The sequence below is a fragment of the Ambystoma mexicanum genome, chromosome 3q (assembly GCF_040938575.1).
Source record: "Ambystoma mexicanum isolate Mex_15411 chromosome 3q, UKY_AmexF1_1, whole genome shotgun sequence".
NCBI classification, from domain to species: domain Eukaryota; kingdom Metazoa; phylum Chordata; class Amphibia; order Caudata; family Ambystomatidae; genus Ambystoma; species Ambystoma mexicanum.
Window position 1 is genome coordinate 258,928,549 of NC_090926.1, and position 20,092 is coordinate 258,948,640.

The following is a 20,092-nucleotide window of genomic DNA, read 5'->3' on the forward strand; positions in this document are numbered from 1 at the left end:
TCTGGAAGAAAAAAAACAGTTGGCATCCCAGAGGGTACTATGGATCCGAATATTGCTAAGCACCTATTCGAGATGTGGGGGTTGCAGGATTGGCCGTAACAGCCTTAAGGCCTCCCTGCAGTCTTTGCTTCTCTCAGGCTAGCGGGTCTTTATTAGCCATGCCTACCCCCCCATTAGGTGCTTAACGTTATATAAGCAGTTTATTTCTAAGCAACGCTCCATGGGATTCTCCATTGCGGATATGTGGCCAAAATGACCATGAGAACGGCGTGGATCAATGAAAGAAATGGCAGATGTTCATTTCTGAAAAGCCTCAGTTGCTGCAATGCGCCATGCGACATTCATAAAAGATTTTGGTGCCAGGGACATAAAAAAAGGACTGTACAGATTTGCATCAAAAGGCACATCTGCATTGCTTTATGTCCAACTTGTTTTGAATTTGAAGCAAATCTGTCCAGCGTTTTAGGCTAAGCGACTGCTCACTGAAAGCACATTTTCGCCTGTGCCAAAAACAATGTGAAAGGTGAAACTTGTTTTTAATGCTTCATAGTTTTGAAACCGTTGCATAAATTTGCACCGAACTTTCCAAATCTGGGGGGCCAAGGGCAGAAAACCTTCTTGGAAAAGTTCTTACAGATACGTCAAACGAGACATAGCATATAACATTCGTAATCGGTCCACATTTAGCGGCCAGGGCTTGAGAAACTGGTATGGGTGTCTCGGCTCGCCAGCGGCTTCTGGTGGCAACAGGGGAACTCTGCCCACAGCAGTGGGTGGTTGCAGCAGGGCCAAATGGGGCTGATCAATGTCAGACACCTCTTCAGGACCCCAAGTAACTCCCTGGTCTGAAGCAGGATGGGTAAAAAACGAGAAGACTCAGTCCAAACCGTATGTTACTCCCGCACAATCAAAACACGCAGCACAGGGATCTCAAGATATGGAGGTGGCAATTGAGTCTAGCGCTGACCCTTCCTCAGACACGCTGCGGGACATAGGCATCCTCACACAGTTACACTCCGGCATCAACTCGCTGGATAGCAAATTGGATACCCTCACCCGTAAAGTCGACCACATGCAGATCAGACTCAACAAGCAGAGCGACCGGTTGGATGAGGCAGAGCAGCGCCTTTCCACTGTGGAGGATGAATCCATGGCAGCGTAACGAGAAGTGGTCCTGCTTAAGAGGGCGGTCAAGGAGCTACTGACGAAACAGGACGACTTGGAGTCCAGCTCCTGCCAAAATAGCCTCAGGATAGTTGGGGTCCTGGAGGCAACAGACAAGGGACCCATGGAACAGCTGGTGGAGCCGCTGCTGCGCCAGGTACTCAGTGAATCAGGCTTCTCGTTAGCGTTTGTGATTGAGAGGGCTCACCGTATCCGAGGTAGATGCCCACCGGTACTGGGTGTACAACCCAGGCCCATCATCGCCAAGCTTCTTAATTACTGCGACAGGGACTTCGCACTGCATCGATTATGGGAGTTAGGTTTGTTGGGCAAAGTTTGTATGCAGTACCCTTTGGGTGCACTACACACAACTATGACTACAGGTATAGGAAACCCAACCTTTGGTATAAACTTGTACTACACAGTTTTGGTAGCGTGTTGAGCAGCCAGGCCTATCTAAAAGGGGGTCAGTGTGAGCTGTAGGGGAGTTACACAAAGATTCACAGTGATAAGTATTCAAATAAACACTTGCACCCAAGGTTTCTTGAATAAACAATTATTAATGTATTCATCAGTCAGTTAGAGTAAGCCTTCTTCAGAAGGGAGCAATATAAAAGTAACACTCAAATACACTTCAAAACACAAACTCCTAATATTCTAAAATCAGTGAAGACCCTTTTGGCATGGCCCACAGAGACAACCTACACCCTCAGGTGACTTCAATAGCTAGGGTGCTGGGGAGGTTAATATCTTACTGTTTGTATTTAGAATAAGGTTAGAAGTAAAAGGAAAAGGTTATTAGAACAAACAAGAGACCACAAATATTCTTAAGCAGGCAAATACTTTTGGATCCCCACAACAGAGTCATTCTGTGTAACAGGCTAGGCCAAAGTCAATGGGCAAACGTCTTATATAGGATGAAGCGCCTCTGGTAGGTAAGTAGAAAAGCCTTTGCACAATGTTTTAGAAGTCTTTAAAGAAAAGAAGAATCAAATGTAGGTCCACAAGCTGATTAGACTTGAGTAGTAGAAGATGCATGCAACTCTACACTAAGAGGTAAGTTCTCTCAGACTTTACAGTACCTTTTGTATTGAAAATAAAAGTGCAGCAGATGACTTCTGTTCCTGTGCAGCTCTGCAGATCTCTCTGTTCCTGGGCCTCAGTCGTGGGGACAAGAGACAGGACTTCTGGGGACTCCTGCACTGCAATGGGATGGTCACCTCTCGCAACCAGCAATCTTTCCAACAAGTGGCACTTTGGTGTTTCAGCTCCTCGCGACTACTGCAAATAGCAATACTGCGGTTTCTGGCTGTCGAGATGGACTTTCCTTGTTTCTGGGGTCTCCCCCTCTGTTGAGGGGGCTCAGTCCTGCTTCCTGGGAGTCCAGAGGATCTCCCTGGAGCTCTTGGCCAACTTAAAAGCAACGCACCCAATCTGGTGTTCCTCTCGTTGGCTATACGGTTTCCAGCAACAACTCTTGGAAGTTCAACCAGCTCCGAGAAGAATGTCCAGGTGGCTTACTTTGGAGTTGATTGATCCCACCAACTCAAAGCGAGAAGCCGTCCTTGCAGGGGCTTCTCTGTCGATACGAATTTGGAGTTTCAGCACAGCAGCAGGGCTTGACCGGGCAAACCAACAGTCCAGGAGTTGCAGAAGGTGTCCTCTTCAAGTTCTTCTTCGGTTCCTTCATCCAGTGGTCGACTCTGCCTTCCAAGCCAAAAGCCTTGCCTTTTATTCAGTTCGCTCCCATTCATTCCAGCCCAGCTGTCAAGTCACCCAGCAGGGTGGCTGTCCTTGCCGGACAGTCAGCCGGCCAATCACTACAGAGTGCATTTGGGTCTCCTAGGAGACTAAGCACAGGGAGTTCCAGGCACCCCCCCTCACTTTGCACCCACCCCAGATACCCTGGAGCCAGATACAGGCTTCACTCAGTAAATGCCAAAGGCAAAGCAAACAATGGGACCAAACCTGGTTTGGCGCACAGAGTAAATCTCAAGAAGGACCTTTCCACAACGAAATGGTGAAAAAAGAATACGGGACCATTTTGACAAAAATTGCACCATTGGGTGTTTTACTGCAGCTGCGAACGCAGCCCGCAGAAAATGCACACCATGGTAGTTAAAATGAAACCACTGCCACCAGCCATTCAGTGAGAAAAGGGTAACATAAAAATGTTACATGAGAAGCTAGACAAGGTGGATACTAGGTAACCCCTCCAGCCCCCTATTGTAAGATCGTGTGTGCTGGGTCTAGAAAGTTACAAATGTAAGTAAAGTCAATTTCACTTTACTGCTCTGGGAAACAGTAGTTTATCCCAGAGAAGGTGTTTAAACCTTTGGGAAATCTGAAAGACTTCCCTGTGCCACTGCACTGAAGTTGTTGTGTGACGTAACGTAAAAGTTGATGCCTATGGAGTCTGTCATGCTCCATAACCAAATGAAACACAAGTTCAGAAATCACATTGAAATACATGAGAGAGTGAGAAAAAGGGTCTCGCTCGCTCCAGGTTTAAAAAAAATCAAGTCCTCAAATATTAGCAAAGTTGCTGGGGGTCTCTAAGGTGGAGGGAATTAGCACATTTCAGAGAATTCTCTCTAACAGGGTTCCCTCAGTTACAGCGTAAATCCGATTCGGCTCTTCCCGGATTTCTCAAACGGGGTGCAAGTATCAAGAAAGAACTTTATGGAGGTGAAGAAAAGGCTCAAGACGAAGGGGCACAAATACGCCATGCTGCTTCCGGCGTGCCTGCGACTTGAGCATAATGGCAAAGCCTTGTTCTTTCAATGACCTGAGGTGGCGAGTGACTTTTAGTTACCGCAGATAACGGCGTGGGACCAGCAAGGAATAGAAAAGGCCAGGACAGGTCCTTGCCCAGCGACCCAGGCTAAAGCTATGGATGTGGCCCAGCGCCCTCTTCTATGGTTTTTGAAGTAGGATGGGGTAGGCCTAAAACTGTGATGGTGGGGGTGGCTAAGCCTCAAGACTCTCCCATGCATTGGTTCTTTGGATGCAATTTGTGGGGTGGGGGGGATTTAACTGGCAGATTGGGGGTGTGAGGGTGGTTCTGGTTAAAGGATTTATTGTTTTAGTTTGGTTCCTATGGCATGCAAGCCCCTGTGCTCAACATTTATTAGGGTAGACAAATACTGGGGAGGTTTGGGAGGTGGGTGGGGGTTCGGGAGGCCTTTATTCTGCCCTGGAGAGGGAAGCTGTCCAAGATCATCAGGGGGGTAGACGGTGGGGCAAGATAATAGGCTCAGATTGAAAGTAGGAGTACCACCGGGGGGGGCTGGGGCTTGATGGCAGGACGGGTTATGACGGATGGCTCCTGTGGATTCTATGGGGAAGGCTTGGCTCACCGTGTCGGCTGGGACCTCATATTAAACTGGTTCTGGGGACGCTTTACCCTAATCCATATGGCTGATTGGGGAGTCACTTGTAGGACCTGGAATGTCTGAGGCCTGCATAGCCACTCTAAAGCCAGAAAGATTTTTTTATATATGCAGAGACACCAGGTAGACGTTGCTTTCCTGCAGCAGACGCATCTCTCGCCTTCCGGGAGAAAGCTGCATTGGCCAAATCCTACTCGAGCTACTCACAAGGGGTCTGCATTGCCATCAAGGACACGTTGGGATTCCGCTGCCAGGAGGTGGTGCGGGACACTGAGGGGAGGGCTTTGGTTCTCACAGGGCTGATACAAGGGCAGGGATTCACCTTTGTGAAATACTATGGCCCCAACACTGACTCCCTGGAGGCATTGGAGTTTCTGGAGGAACATCTCAGGAGGCACCCTGAGAATATTGTGTGGTGGGCTGGGGACTTCAATGCGGTTATGAAGGCCACGCTGGCTAGGTCGGGGTAACCCAACAGGGGGACAGCGAGAACCACAAGCAAATTGCGGCAGGTCTGTAACAAATACGGGCTTGTGGATGTGTGGAGGGATCGTTGCATGCTGGATAGAGGGTATACATTCAGATCCACAATTGTAAGAGAATCAAGGAGCAGGACAGGGAGACGGTCCAGAAGCGGTAAACGGACGAGGCAAAACTAGTGGAAAAGAAACTAAATAAGGTTGTCGTTCAAACACTGGTGATGGCACCGGCTCAGGGGGAAAGGACAAGAGATACTCAACAAATTGGGAATGCCACAATTGTGGCACTATGGGGTGTAGGAGGACAGGAACAATGGGGTCGGGGAGACAGTACCCAACCCACAGTGGCAGTATGAAGGAGCGCCAAGGGTAAAAGGAGGATTTTGAGTAACAAGAGTGGAGGCTTTGGGAGGATAGGGCCTCGGGGAGGAGGATTGGGACCATCACAGTGATGGCATTGCGGGAAATGGGGGCATTTCGCAAGGGAATGCAGAACAGGCCTGGGATGGGATTTAATTATGAGCCATCACCTCAAGGGCAGGGATTACAAGGGCCTCAAGGAATGGGACAAAAGCAATTTGACGAGGGGATAACAATCAGTTCCCTTATAGGACTGATGGGCAAGTCTAATATGGGCGTTTAGATTTTAACCAACGATGCGCAATTACTACATGCTATACGGTACTAAATCTGTGCCTCAAAAATAAGAGGACTTCACCCGGTTTTGAAATACAAGTTTTTGCATCCCTATAAACGTTACAATCAGGCCTTAACAGATGGCTTTTCTAAAAATCAGACGCAGTACCATCTCATCACCATTTAATAAGGATCACGGGGCATTTTTGCCAACGTGTAAAATAACACCAGCAATATGGTCTTTTCCGCAGTATTAGGTTAATCTAATATGGACAACATACTCATATAACATATGTATGTGTCAGCTTCAGCAGTAAATCAATATTCAAATATCGCAATTTCAAACAATCGGGGACAGCCAGAGTCATGTGATGGTATTGAAAATCATGTGACCCTTTAAAAAGCCAACTACTGCCGAGTACGAGTCTATGCCGGCAAGAGATTCAACACTGTTTAACAGAGCGGTGCGAGCATGAAACAGACGAAAGAACGTAACTGGCAAAGGTGAACTTAACATCGTGCTCAGCACTTTAAACAGAACGTTACTAAATATCTCTGAGCAACGAACGCTCTCAATATTTCAGTGTCTGTCACATATCGCCTGTCTCCTAGATAATGTAGAGCCGGCTTCTTTTAAGTCAGGCGTTTCCGCCAGTGTTTGACAAACCAAGTCACCATCACTAAATGTGTTATTCATTTAAACTGCCCTTAATTTAAACCGTCCTCGGTTCTTTTAAATGAGGACAGAACACTAACATGCAGCACGAGCAAGACGAAATAGATTAAGGTGGATGACAGTATACACCTTGTGTTAGACAGACTAACATCACTTCGAGATTGCATAGTAGATGAACGCTGCTAAATATGCATGAATAAGCTGTGTGAAATTAATGCAACACACAAATTGGTGAAACAAATACCTTTATTTTTCTAATAGGCACAAACTAAGAAATTACTATTGGAGTGACCTCTCCATCGTTAAGCTCAACTAAAGTGTGACCGATGTAGAAGAGATAATTTGTTCACCGTATTTTCCGATTCTGTTAACAAGACACAGGAATACAGACACTATGGAATCACAAAAGAACAAACTAAGGAGTACATTTCTCCTTTTTTTTACATTTAGGCAGAACACCCGTCACTGGGAAATCCACCACTGTCGTTCCCAATAGTGATTCCCACAGGTCCATATTTCAGCAAATGGACGACCGTCTATCCCGATAGGATTAAGACTGGATCAGAAGACACAAGTATATACATGTTTTGCCTGTAAGTTCTGTCACTTAGATGAATCAATTAACATGAAATGGTCTAAACAGTATATTGATCAGTTTATTTTCCTCATTAATGTAGGAAACTGGGCACTGGATGCTTAATTACTGCTACGCCCAGGAGTCCAAAAGCTCAGAAGTCCAAATCATAGTTTATGGACCACAGGTGGGTGCGGTGTTAATGTCTAGGATAATATATACTAGCCATCACCTTTCAACAAGTCGTATTGGGGAGCATAATCTCTTTTTTATACTAATATATGTATACTTATGTTTTTAGATTTGTCAATCTATGTTAAATGGGGAACGAGATTGATCTTCTAGAAGTAACCTTTGTCCTGAAGATGGCCCAACATCTATTTTACTGACCACTGCTGACATAAGTGGTACACAATCAAGGGCCGAAACATATGGCGACCGATAAAGGAAAACCAAATTCTTTTTTCCTATGTCATGTATGCATATTCACACTAATTGTTATGCTGGAAGAATATTCAAGTTACAGTACCCCGTTGTTATAATAGGAGCATGTTGACTGAATGGTATGAATGATGATCATTAGAGGAAAATGTTTGTAATGTTTTTAATGTGTTTTTATGAAAAATAATTAAAGAGATTTACGTTTTGCAGAATTGCATTTAGCTTCAATAACTCAACCATTAAGGTGTTAACCCTGCAAATGATTGAGACAAGGTACCTCCACCCTCACATGTGTTACATACATGACTTCTAGAGAGGGGTAGTCAATCTGTAATTCACTTTTTTTCTCCTTTGGACTCTCCATTCCAACAGATTTGACCCCCCGTCAACAAAAATGAGAGAGTACCCAATTATCTATTCCTGATTGGTACATACCTGGATGGGTGCAAGTGGCGCACAATATTATGTATAGACCCAACAGTATAATTAAAGAAAATGACTGATGAGGAGTTATTTGAGGACAGTAAGCAAAATGGGGAGATTTTGTGAATCTGCATCCCTTGTGATATCATGGTGCAGTATAGGGAGGTACAGTGCCCCCTGATGGCAGTGGTGACCCAGTTGTTTTTATTTTTTTGAGGAGGACATGCGATATGTACCAGCATAATTATGGACAGTTAATCCACATGATGTTGGGTTACTGAGAGATGTGACCCCTGTACAGATGACATTGAAGTAAGGTGCTTAGCACAATCATCCAGTATGTGGGTGATCGGTTGATATATAGTGAAAATGAACATTAGTGCAAGAGGGATTCTGTTGCATTATTGTAATTGCTGGCTCACAAAGGGTACAAGGCAGATAAAAAGAAGCTATAATACAGCCAACAGGAGGTACTATACTTGGGACAAATCACAATGGGGTAACAATATTACCAGATAGTGCGGCGGCAGTACGCGCCACCCCCTAGGCCCAGTACTGTGAAGGAAATGAAGCCATTTTTTGGGCTTATGTAATTGTTGTAAATCATGGATCCTAGACTATGCAGTCTACACAAGGCCACTGTTACAAAGTATCAGGGAAGGACAGAGGACTTAAAAGTATATTTGAATGGGCTGACAAAATGACTAGACGATTTGAGTACTTAAGCTATTTGCACGGCCCCTGTTTTAGCAACTCCAGATTATATACAGGAGTTTTATTTATTTTCCCACTCCAATGAACGGCTTATGCATTGACGGAAGGAGACATATTATATGTTGATGGGTCATAAATAATTGACCAGGGGACGGGACGGAAGCACACAGGGGCGGCAGTGGCGTGCGGTAGAGGGGGGGGAGAAATAGTGACCACCCCTGTAGAAAGTGAGACCACAGTTCCATACACATCATTACCCATATTACAACTGGACCATTATTATCTGGGAAAATGATCAGCCCCAGGTTTAAAGGTCCATATGAGGTGGCGTTCTGTACTCCTCTCGCTGTCCGTATGAAGTAGTTAAATATTGGGTGCATCTCTCGGATGTCCGAAGAGCACCTGAGACAAGGCAAAGTTTAGTAAGGGCATAGCCAAAGAAGAGACATTTTTGAGGATCCATGCCAGGGTGGTGTGCAGTGGCACACGCCAGATTGTTTTCTTTTTTCTTTCTTTTTTCATTTTTTATTGTTTTTTCTTTTATCAATGTTATTTATTTTTGGGGGGTCTAGAACCCAGTTGGCCCTGGTGGAAAAAGGGTCTCCCTCTTTCCTTCTCCCTCTTTCCTTCTCCCCCTTTCCCTCCATCTCGGTCTCCCTCTCGCTCTCTCCCCCTCTCTCTCTCCCTTTTTTGCCTCTCTTTCTCTTTCTCTCTTTCTCTTTCCCTCTCTCTTTCTCTTTCTGTCCCTCTCGCTCTTTCTCTTGCGATTTCTTTCTATCGCTCTTTCTCTCGCTCTTTCTTTCTCTCTTTCCATCTCTCTTTCATTCTCTCACCCTCTTTCTTTCCTTCTTTCTCTCTCTTTCTTGATAACCTTTTTTCTCCTCTCCAGGAATCGGCAAGATGGCTGACCGACATCTGTTATGTAGGGATAATGATAATACACGTTATGTATTGTAGAAATGTAGTAGTACAATCGTTTGTATGACACTGGACGTGGTTGTTGGAGTGGATGAAGGGATGTCTGTTATATGGGGTGGCCATATAAAGGGGGGATGGACAGTTGGGAACAAATGCTAATATGTCTATAAAAAAGGAAATACAAAATGGCTCACTTTTTGCCGGCCAACCCTACAAGTTTTCTTAGACGAATGAAATGGGAAGTATGAATGACGTACCATTTATATAAGGGGTTGGGCTTTGACGCTATTTCTGACATCCAGCATTTAGAAACATTGAATAGCTGGTACTCTGATATGCGCATTACAGGAAGGAATATAATCAATGAAAGCTGTTACGTGTGGCACTTATCCCGCACACATCAGGGGCTCCAAAGGTTTTAGTTCCACATCCCGTCCCAACTACAGAGGCACATTGCTTGGTACATCTTGCACTATAGGGGATAAAGGGCACATTCCAGGCACACAGCGTGCAGTTGAGGAGCGTTGATCTATACCCAGCGTTATGCAATGGCAACGCAAAATACCGCCAGTGTCTACAAGGACCATATTTTTCCTTGGGAGGTTACTCAAATGACAATGACAAATGGCAGGGCACCACAGTGATGTGCCCGGCAGATGGACTGATCGAGTACAGTGGAGAAGCAATATCCCAAATAGAGACTATGCGTGTGCAAATATTGTCCAAACACATCACAAGGCTGACACGGATTGCAACAATGAAGAAGCCAGTGCGAATACATAGAAACGAAAACTTTGAACTTTGTTTTAGCAATGAAGGAACGGTTCTTGGTGGCGCAAACACACAGTGTAACCACACTCTTGTGATCCCTGATATGACGAAAGGTACGGCAGCGGTGATGAATTACTACTGGGTTTGTGGCCGACAAGCCTACCTGCACCTCCTACCATTTTGGAGGGGTATAAGTGTTCACTGGCCACCCTGCACTCAGTGCTACCAGTAATCCTTGAAGAACACCTGAAGGGAGAAGAAATGGCTGTCGAGGTGCCAACAGCCACTCTAGCACCTAAAGAAGCTTGCAGATCACATAAGAATTTGGTATGCTGCCAGAAAAAGGCAGATTTCAATGGCGGGGAAGAAAGAAGTGATCAAACTGTCTCAAACAGACTGTTCCACACTGCTCAGAGGAATACCTGACTAGTATCAGCCTTTTAGCTCAGCAAAGACTTTCTTTTTCATCTTTTTTGGCTCCTGGGGTACAAGCAGCTGCTGCACTTTTTTTACCCCCGGAGGATTCTGAGAATGGGTCACTATCCCATATCAAGGCAGTGCTCAATCTAGGTGTTCAAATGAAGAAAGAACCTGGAGTTTAGAACTTGCTGTCGCTTGCCTTTGATTGGGTCCCGTCATGGCTGGGGGCAGCAGTAAAACTACTGGTGCCTGTGATTGTGTTCTTCTTGGTTCTCTTCTGCACGTGCCAATTGGGTCTCCGATGTTGTGTTCATATAGTCCCTAATAATGCGAAGATGATGGTATCAATTGGGGGATCTAAAACATCTTGCCATACAATAAACAGCGAAACTCAAACTAATATTTCTGGGGTTGTAGATATGTGGGGTGGGGATGAGTTTGTTACTGTAGAAGTAATGAAAGGGGGAATGTTGGGAAAGAGCAAGTGCTTGTCTTCATTCTCAAGCGTCCTAAGCACTTTAGAATTAGGCAAGACTTCTGTTAACTCTTTCCTAAGCACTAAGAGTTTAGGGGGTAGGAGGGTATCTAAATGAAGATAGTATTTAGATATAAGGTGCAAATAACTATTTAGCTGAATATATTTGTAAAACGGTTAAATTGTAGTTAGCTTTTCTCAAAGCACAGTGAATGCACCCTGTGCTAAAAATAGACTACAGGCACTGCCGTAGGGTTCGCTAAGGCTGGCAGAGAGCACGAGGTAACTGAGCAACTGTTCCCTGTCTATCAAAACACCCAGGCAGGCTGGGGCTCATGTAGACAATGTAACCGCATGTGAAAACAGGGTTTTTAGGCGAATTGCTGGACCAGATGAAATATAAGAATATTGAGTGAAGTGGTGGGAGTATGGTGAGAAGGTGTGTTTATATATAAATGCTTATAACATAGCAAATGATGATAAATAGGAGCTATAATGTGTTCCTGCAGAGGCAGCAGTATGTTAAGTAGGTTGGTCCAAATGTAAACCTGGCCATGCAAGAAGGAAGATTGCAGAATCCCTTGAAATGCAAGAAGGACAATTTTGGATGAGCTATGCCGGTATCCAGTGACCAAGTCGAACAGTATATAAGACGCCTGCTTGGCATTAGTCTGCAGGAGCCAGCCACGGAAGACAGAATGCTGGTCGGGGGGGGCAGAGTCCTGTGTTCTCCCCGCCAATCCTCATTTTTGTACAGATTACATTTGTTATCCTTGCAAGATGAAGACTTGTGGCCTTAATTCCCTAGAGGGGTGCATTTACACTGGTGTGAGCGTGATATGGGGTACCCCAATATATTCAAGGGGTGCCCCTGTGAGTTGGGGTTCACTTTCAGGTTCACGCATAAACTGGTTATTTCACTTTATGCCGACGACTTGATTCTGTTCATAAAAGACCTCCAAATCCAATCTAACACCGGCCATGGTGGACATTTTGGATTTTGGACGTTTCTCAGGGTTCAAGTTCAACCCATCAAGATCAGTACTGTTCCCCTTAACTGATGGAACCGAGAGGTTCCTCGAGGAGTTCAACTTCCAATGGCACTCTGATCATACACGTTACCTGTGGGTGATGGTGGCGTGGTCCCCTGAAGTGCTTTTCCCGGGAGAACTTCTATTATTAGAGTTATATATTACCTGCGTGCACCCAAACTATTAGTCTTCTCACATAAGTGGTTGCTCTGATCTAGATGGACAGTCTGTATGTATTGGCTAATTCTATCTACGTTTGCTTCAATGGCAGGTGGGAAACTCGGAGATTCAATACACAGAAACCTTCCTTTTCACAATTGTTTTAACTGAGTGAATGGAACGAAACTGTGCCACATTTCCCCGGTGTGTAAACCTTGAGAGATGTTGCCCATGCTGTTTAAAAGTATATGCATTTTATCACTCTAAGGATGTCTGTGCAGTCTTTCACACTGCCACGTAGCTACTTGAATTCTGTTTGTTTTTCTTGTCATGCTCATGCTGGAAGTACACTTTTGACTTTTGTGTACATTATATGAAGAACTCCTTTGCATTATTCTTGACTTCCACCGATGAGTCTCATCTCCAGATCCCTTCACCTTAAACCACTCCTGTATGTGGCTTTGCAGAGTTATGCCCTTGCATCTCTCTTTATATGATTCCATGTTTACAGCTCAGACTATCTTGGTTGTTTTCCTCTGAACTGTTTCCTAACTATTTTATCATCCTTAATATCCCTCACCAGTGGCATATGCCGTGGTAAAATAAGTCTCCCTTTTTTCAGTGGGCTATGCCCCTCTTTTGTACTCAACTACCCTTCTTACATTCTTAGGAAATGCTGCACTTGCTTTGTAAGCACTCTTGGTTATGATTTGCTCTCACTAATATCCATAAATGGGTACACTGTTATTTTGTTGTGGCATAAAAACCATGGGCAAATGTGCATTTTGGGCCTAGTGACTGGCCTGGTTTGCCTCCAAGTGAACATGACTGGTTATCAAAATGTAAACCCTGTGCACCTAAGGGGAAAGCCCTAGCTAGGCACACTACTGCTTGTGCAGTAAAGTGCCACCTAGTGCATCAGTGGGACTGATCATTAGTACTAATAACCACCAGTGTGTGAACTGATGTGCCTTCAGGCTGACTGATGGTGTTTCTCGCATTGGAGGCCTCACAGGCTTATGCATTGCCGGGCTGGATCTAACTCTGCCTTTCTATTGTGCTCCTACTCCCCCAGAGTCTCACAGAACAGACGCCCCATGCTATATTGGAAACCCCAAGACACAAGGAAATCGAGCAGCGGGTGATGGAAGTGAAGCAGAAAGTACAGGTAGGCCCATCAGTGGACCAAGCATACATTTATATGCAACTCTTTGCATTTAATAGGAGAGCCAACCTGTGGCAACCCCTGCTATTCAAAGTCTGGAACAATCGCACCACACATGCCCTCTCCCAAACTACTAACCCACCTCAATTCTGATCAGAGCACACATTTGGTATTCCAGCACTAAAACACCCACCAGATCGGCCAGTGTACCTCTGCACAGACCAGCTATTCCACTTAATTTCTTTTTGTTTTACAGGCCATCGATCAGGATGTGAAATCCCTGGAGGAGCAGCAAGAGATTTTTGATTTCAGATACAAAAACTACCAAGCCCAAGGTGAGTGGGAGCCAGTCCTCATTCCTTGCCTACTTGAACCAGCCAGCTTGCATCTCTTCATAATCCTAGTAGCCAGTCCAGATCCTTACCCACTCTTGGGAGCTGGTCAACATCTCTTAATCATGCATGTTAGACTACACCTTTTACCAATCCAAAGGACCCAATCTCCTACCTCAGCCTCTCAATTGAGCCAAACAGTACCTCTCACCCATTCATGGGAGTCCGTTAGCACCAGTAGTAGAAAACATAGGATATAAACCTAGGAGTTTGCCTTGGTAGAACCTCAAATGTATGGAAAATAGTTGAAAGAAGTGTGGCGGGAAGTGTTTTGGTCAGTGAGATATCCAGAGTGCTGTGGTGAATTTGGAGGGCTAAATCCTTATTTTCCATGCTACTTCCCTTCCAGATCCATTCCAGGTTTTTGGCAGCCAGCATGCTGCTTTAATCAAAAGACTATGCTTCCCAGAATGCCTGGCCCACTGCTTCATCTCCACCCTTGTAGGACAAGGTTGGGTGGGAGGATAAGCAACACCATAGGCTGGCATGTGCAGCAAGCAGCACACCTGAGGCGTGTGCTCGTTAAGTAGCTTTAAAAGCCTCAGTTTGCTTCAGTCCAGCGCTGGTCATTGATGCAGTGTTCCTGTTTGTGACTGGTCCCTTGTTTCTGGTTCCTAGTCTCTATTTTCTTGTTTCTTTTACCTGGAGCTCGAATCTAATGTGCTTATTAGTGATTTCTGCTTCCTGGATTCCCTTTCTGTCTTCCTCTGTTTTTCAGGCTGCACTTCCCAGTGCTTTCCTTTTTTTGTGCAGCCCAGTTTGCCTGTGTTATATATTTCTTTGACTTTGCCCTTTTCTGCTGTGAAACCTTGATCCTTTAGTCTCTCCAAGTTTATAGATTTAGCATTTTGCTTTTTTTTCCCATGGATGGGGTTTTGCCTTTGTAATTTCGTTTCCCCTGTTCCTTTACTTTCTCTTGGAATCTATTCCAGGTTTTCCCTTGCACTTCCTCATGTGTTTCCTATTGATTATTAGGTGTGGTGTGTTGTTGTAGCTAGCTCCTGTGTGAATGTCTGTTTTCCTCACTATATGATATGATATGATAATTTATTTGTATCGCGCTCGTACATAAGTGTGTCAGAGCGCGACAAGGCAAGGGAGGGGAACAAGGGAGAACAAAACAACGATATTACTAGGCCTAGTGACATTGAGAATGCGCAAGTGCATGGAAAGGGGGAAAAAGTGCGTGGAAGGGGGAAGAGTGGGAAGTGCGGAGCAGAGGAGAACAGATTTATAAATAATAAAAATAAATAATAGAGGTAATAAACAGTGGTAGTGCAGCCAGCAATTGGCAAGTGCTGTGTTTACGGCAGCAAACTGGGTAAGTCTGATAAGTGCAGAAAAGAAGAAAATGGGGTGGGGGACTGTATGGGTACAGATACAGTCCCCAGTGCAAGGGGTGGCCAGGAGGCAGTGCAGGGTGAGCAGGTACCTGGGCCCAGGGGACAGAGGGTGGCCAGGTGACAGTACCAAGAGAGAGCAGATCAGCAGGGGAGAGGGGGAGCAAAGGCAGAAGCAAAGAGGAAGGTCTTGAGGTGCTTCCGGAACCGGAGATGGTTCTCCTCAAGTTTTAGAGTGACAGGGAGGCTGTTGCAGAGGGAGGCTCCAGCCGAAGACGGAGATCTACCCCCAGCTTGTTTCTTTGGAAAACAACTGACCCTGAGGGAGTTGGAGGTAGAGGAGTGAAGAGCTTGAGAGGGGAGGTATTTGCGGAGGGATAGCTGAAGGTATTTTGGACCCAGGCCATGGGTCCACTATTCTGTAATCACTAGTCCTACTTGCCCCTTGTCACAAGTCTTATGTATTATGTTATCCTCCCATTGCTGTTATAGCCTTTCTGAGACCCTGTTCGATCAACAGGGTTTGTGGGCTTCGCTGACATTTTAGGTGGTATTTCTCATCCTTGTGAGTATTGTCTTTAAATTACCTTATACAATACCATCAAGGGTGTTAGCTCACAGATCCTGTCGTTGCTTGCCCTGTATGTGGGCTTAGCACTATCAGTAGCTGTAACAGCAATTGTGGATAAGGAGCTTGCAGAATTTCTTTGTAATCATTAGGAGCCTCTAAGTGCTTACTCAACATCCCTTTTCATATATTTGTATTGTTATCCTGCTCTACTTGCACACCCTGGGCTTCAGTGTACATGTGTCTTGGTTCCTGTGTGCATGTTGTTTGACTCAAAGCTATTCACTGTGTGATCTTGTGCACATTTCCCTTGCCATGTTCACTGCCTTTGTCCTCTCATGACAAAACGAAAGAGTGAGTAGCGGTCCCTTTACCCTCCAGCTGACTGCTATAAAGACTGCAGGTCACGCGGAAAGTGTGTTTGGGTCTGTTTGGAGTTGGGACCAGCGGCAGCCAAAGAGCCGGGAATGAGACGGTGAGCTTTGACTTCCGTAAACGCCACAATTTACATTATACAATTGGGTCGGCACACTGCAGAATTCTTTCTAAAGTCGCGTGGGATCTGACAAATTATTAATTAACGGCAAACTTAACTGAAGTGAACTAAGAGAAATAGTTGACCCAAAGCTTTCGTGGGAGCTGTGTAGAAGAGGTTTCACCTGCCCCAAATCTGGTGATCACTTAAAGTTTGGTCCTGATATTTGAATCGGGCAGGTTTTGGATTGCACAAATGTTCGCGCATGTGAGTGCTCTCTGTGTAAAGACAATTGTTAGCTGATTTTTGTTGCGTCGCTAAGCATCCCCTTCGTGCGAAATGCTGAGTGTTTCTCTGGGACTCATCGGATTCAGCTGACATAACACAACACCAGACATAATCTCAGACATGACAAGAGCATGGTGGAACCCCAGCAAAGTGCTAATTTAAAGGGCAGGGTGTGCCTGAATGTGCTATTTGTGAACACCTCTCATAATATCGGTGGAGACTGGACTGAATCTCTGTGACCTATGTAAGGAAGGCATGGTAGCAACAGTAACACAGACACAAGTGACCACAGTTCAAGGGTGTTTATTAAACTTCAGAAAAAGGGTTTGAAAAATGCCTGTTTAATCCTAAATCTACAGATGGGAGCAGGCTATGACCATCAAATAATAATCACACAGTCCTAGTGGTGTCATATCAAAATAAAAGGGCGTATACTAATAAACCTATTGCCAATCCTTACCTCTAAATACAAATATTGTGGGAAATAGTGTTATGAAAAAGAAAAGTGGTCACAAAATGATGTGTCACAATGTTCAGGCGTTTGGCCTCCCTTCCCTGCATTTTCAGCACGGGACAAGGCGTTTCACTCGAGCGCAGCACAGTCTCTGGCTTCTTAAGCACGAGGATACAGTTCAATCAGCATCAGGGCCTTCTGTGCGCAAGTCTCTTTGCTTCTCAAAGTCTCTTCACTCGGAGGGTCTGATGCAACCAAATAAAAAACAAGTTATTTTCCTCTTTAGATTTTCACAAGTATTAACCTCAGGTGATTCACTATTCACCTTGGAACCCCCTCATCCGGGCTCAGATCCCTTTAGCGCAATGTTCGTAGGATATTCTTTTTCTAGGGACTCACGGTTCACCCGGATCCCCCTGAGCTGGGCTCAGATCCCTTTTTTAACAGAATTATTCTCACTCGTCCGGGCTTGGACCAATTTCAATTTAAGTCAAGTATCGAAGACTTTCGAATGTGCACAGGGTTTGGCTTGTTCCGTTGCAGGACCACCTTGATTTTGCAATTCCTTTCCTTTTAACATTTGTCACCTTTCATTTAGATACCTAACAGAGACTTTCAAATAAGCACCCATGTGGTGCCAGACCACTCTGTCTACGGTATTGTATCTTAGCTTCAGAGTTCAGTCACTCATCTGCTGTTTTAATTATATTTGCGTCGCTTGACACATACGCTTCATAAACTGTTCTTCCATTTTCTTTATTCAATGTTTCTGCGTGCACCCTTGGTTTCCACACAGCCCCGTCTGCTATCAGTCTCCCCAACTCACTGGCTGTGCTGACTTCACTGGTGCTGCTTTGTTGTAGGAGCCAATGACAGTACCACGGCAGCAAACAATTCTATCCGCCTTGACTATCGACGCAGGAGATCCGCGGGTACCTCCGACACACAATACAGGATTCTTCAGCTTTGATTCCAGGTCTTACATTTCCTATTCTCGAAGGCTCATGAAAGTTACGTTCTTTCGGTGAAAAATTCAAGGGCACTTCTCACCTTGCAATCCTCTTCGGTCTTGCCGTCTTTCGCTTTGTATTAAACTGCCATCTTGGAGATGCTGCTTCCTTGTGTGCTTTGCCTTGCTCAGAGTGTGCTTTCGTGCTCTGCCTTTTATCCGTTTACGGAAGTGTGATGAAGTCAGGTGTGTGTAATGATCAGTAATTGCTTGACCCTGCTTGACCATTGTATTGGGACACGTCAGGTATACAGCAAGGGTGTTAGTCCGTTTTCTCTCTCAGTGAGCTATCTATGGGAAAGTTTTGTGTTGGAAAAGGGTGGGGGTTGAGTTCCTAAGTATCCTACCTGGGGTAAAGGTGTTACAGTGAAGGGTTTACCGCATCTCCTCATCTGGTATCCCACTTCCACTCCCCAAAGACCCCTCATCCAGGTGATCCTCCCGCACTGGTCCACCCCCGGGAACTGGATGCAAAAGGTTGCATTTTATATATTTGTAAGTGCTTCCACGTTAGGTGAAAAATTGTTGAAATAATTCCATGACAGAAAACCATCTCAGTATGCTTTCTAAATTTTCATTTGGCAAGCTCAGAAGAAAGCAGGAAAAATGTGGGAGGAGCTACTTAATGGATTAGTGCCTTGAGGGCCATTCCAGGGATAACAAGGCAAGCACTGCTTCCTCAATTCGTAGATCAGGAACAGCCTCATGAGAACAGTGATGCAGACCAACTGGCTGAACACTGCAGTTTTGAAGTTAAGATGTATTGGAACAGTCTATTCACGTTTTGGGTTTGGTGTGCTTCCAACAATCTCTGCCTTAATGCTAGTAAGACGGAGATCCTTCTCATTGGGACCCATTCCCCTGCTTTCCCCTCTCTCACTCTGGCCCGCCCACCTTGGGCCCTCTTCGTTCGCCTGCCTGAGTCAAAAAACCTTGTCATCTTCGACTCCACTCTCTCTTTCTCTCCTCAAATCTTGGACGTCGCCAAGAAGTCCCACTACCAGCTGCACCTCCTCAAAGGGACTCTTCCTTTCTCACTTTCCCCCAGAAGCTCACTGTCTCCAGAGCCCTGGTTCTCTAGGCTGAACTCTTTCTCAATCTGCCTTCCTCTACTCTCCACCCTCTGCAACTAATCCAGGACAGGACTGCAAGACTTATCCTTGGCCTCAAGCCCAGGGAGTTTATCTCTCCAGCACTGAAATCTCTCCAGTGGCTCCCAGTGGCTGCAAGGATCAAGTTCAAAGCCCTTTGCATTGTGCACAAGGCTTTCTGGGGCGGCCGGTGCCCACACTACATCCAACGCTCTTTCAAAATACCTTCCTTCTCGATCCCTTCGCTCAGCTACCTCCAACTCTCTAAGGGTTAGGAGCTTCTCCAGGCAGAGAGTTGGGGGGGGGGGGCTTAGACCTCTCTCCTCTGCAGGTGCCTCCCTACAAAATGGCCTCCCTGCCCCTCTCAAACTTGAGCCGGACCACCTGAAGTTCTGGATGCAGCTCAAAACCTTCCTCTTCTCCTCTGCTTTCTCTCTCTGTCTCTCTCTCTTCCCCCTCTCTCCACCCCCCCCGACTGGTTGCTTGGCTACCCTCAGAATCTCTCTGGATACCAGGCTTTCTTGATCAGTCACCCTTGCACTGCCTCTGGGCCTATCATGCACCTGGGGGCTGTAACCCTATAGTCCCTTGCACTACCCAGAGCCGCGCTGCCCTGGCTGCACTTACTCAGAGCATTACTGCCCGGTTTTCCCCTCACTTTCCCCATGCACTTCTCGTTCTCGCACGATCTGAATGACACAAGGCCTAGTAAGATAGTTTTTCTTGTCCTCCCTCTGTCTTCTCTCCCTTGTCTTGTCACGCCTCCAAACACTTGTGTACAGGCGAATTATAAATTACTTATATCAAAAGCGATGGTCGTGTCCCGGCCACCTGGATGACCGATCCCGGAACTAGTGGGTGATTAAAACTCAGAGACCTCGCATGTTGAACATTTGGTCTCTTGGAGTCCTGTTCCTCTGTCAATTGTGGCCCAGGTAGTGGTGGCTGTGGGTCCTCAGGCCTTTGCGCCGCCAGACTCCTATGGAATGTAATTGGGGGCTCAGACAGGAAATCTGAAACCAGGCTGACTTTCCAGA

At 45.6% G+C, this 20,092-nt stretch overlaps 1 protein-coding gene across 8 annotated transcripts in view; it reads left to right on the plus strand.

Annotated features, from left to right (window-relative positions):
* The window catches only part of STAT2 (signal transducer and activator of transcription 2), a 1,902,691-nt gene that overhangs the window by 232,009 nt on the left and 1,650,590 nt on the right, over positions 1 to 20,092 (plus strand). For all 8 annotated transcript variants that reach the window (XM_069653700.1, XM_069653696.1, XM_069653703.1 and 5 more), the window contains exons 5-6: positions 13,349 to 13,441; positions 13,695 to 13,773. In XM_069653700.1, coding sequence (XP_069509801.1) covers positions 13,349 to 13,441; positions 13,695 to 13,773 — 172 coding nt within the window. The remainder of the gene's footprint in view (positions 1 to 13,348; positions 13,442 to 13,694; positions 13,774 to 20,092) is intronic.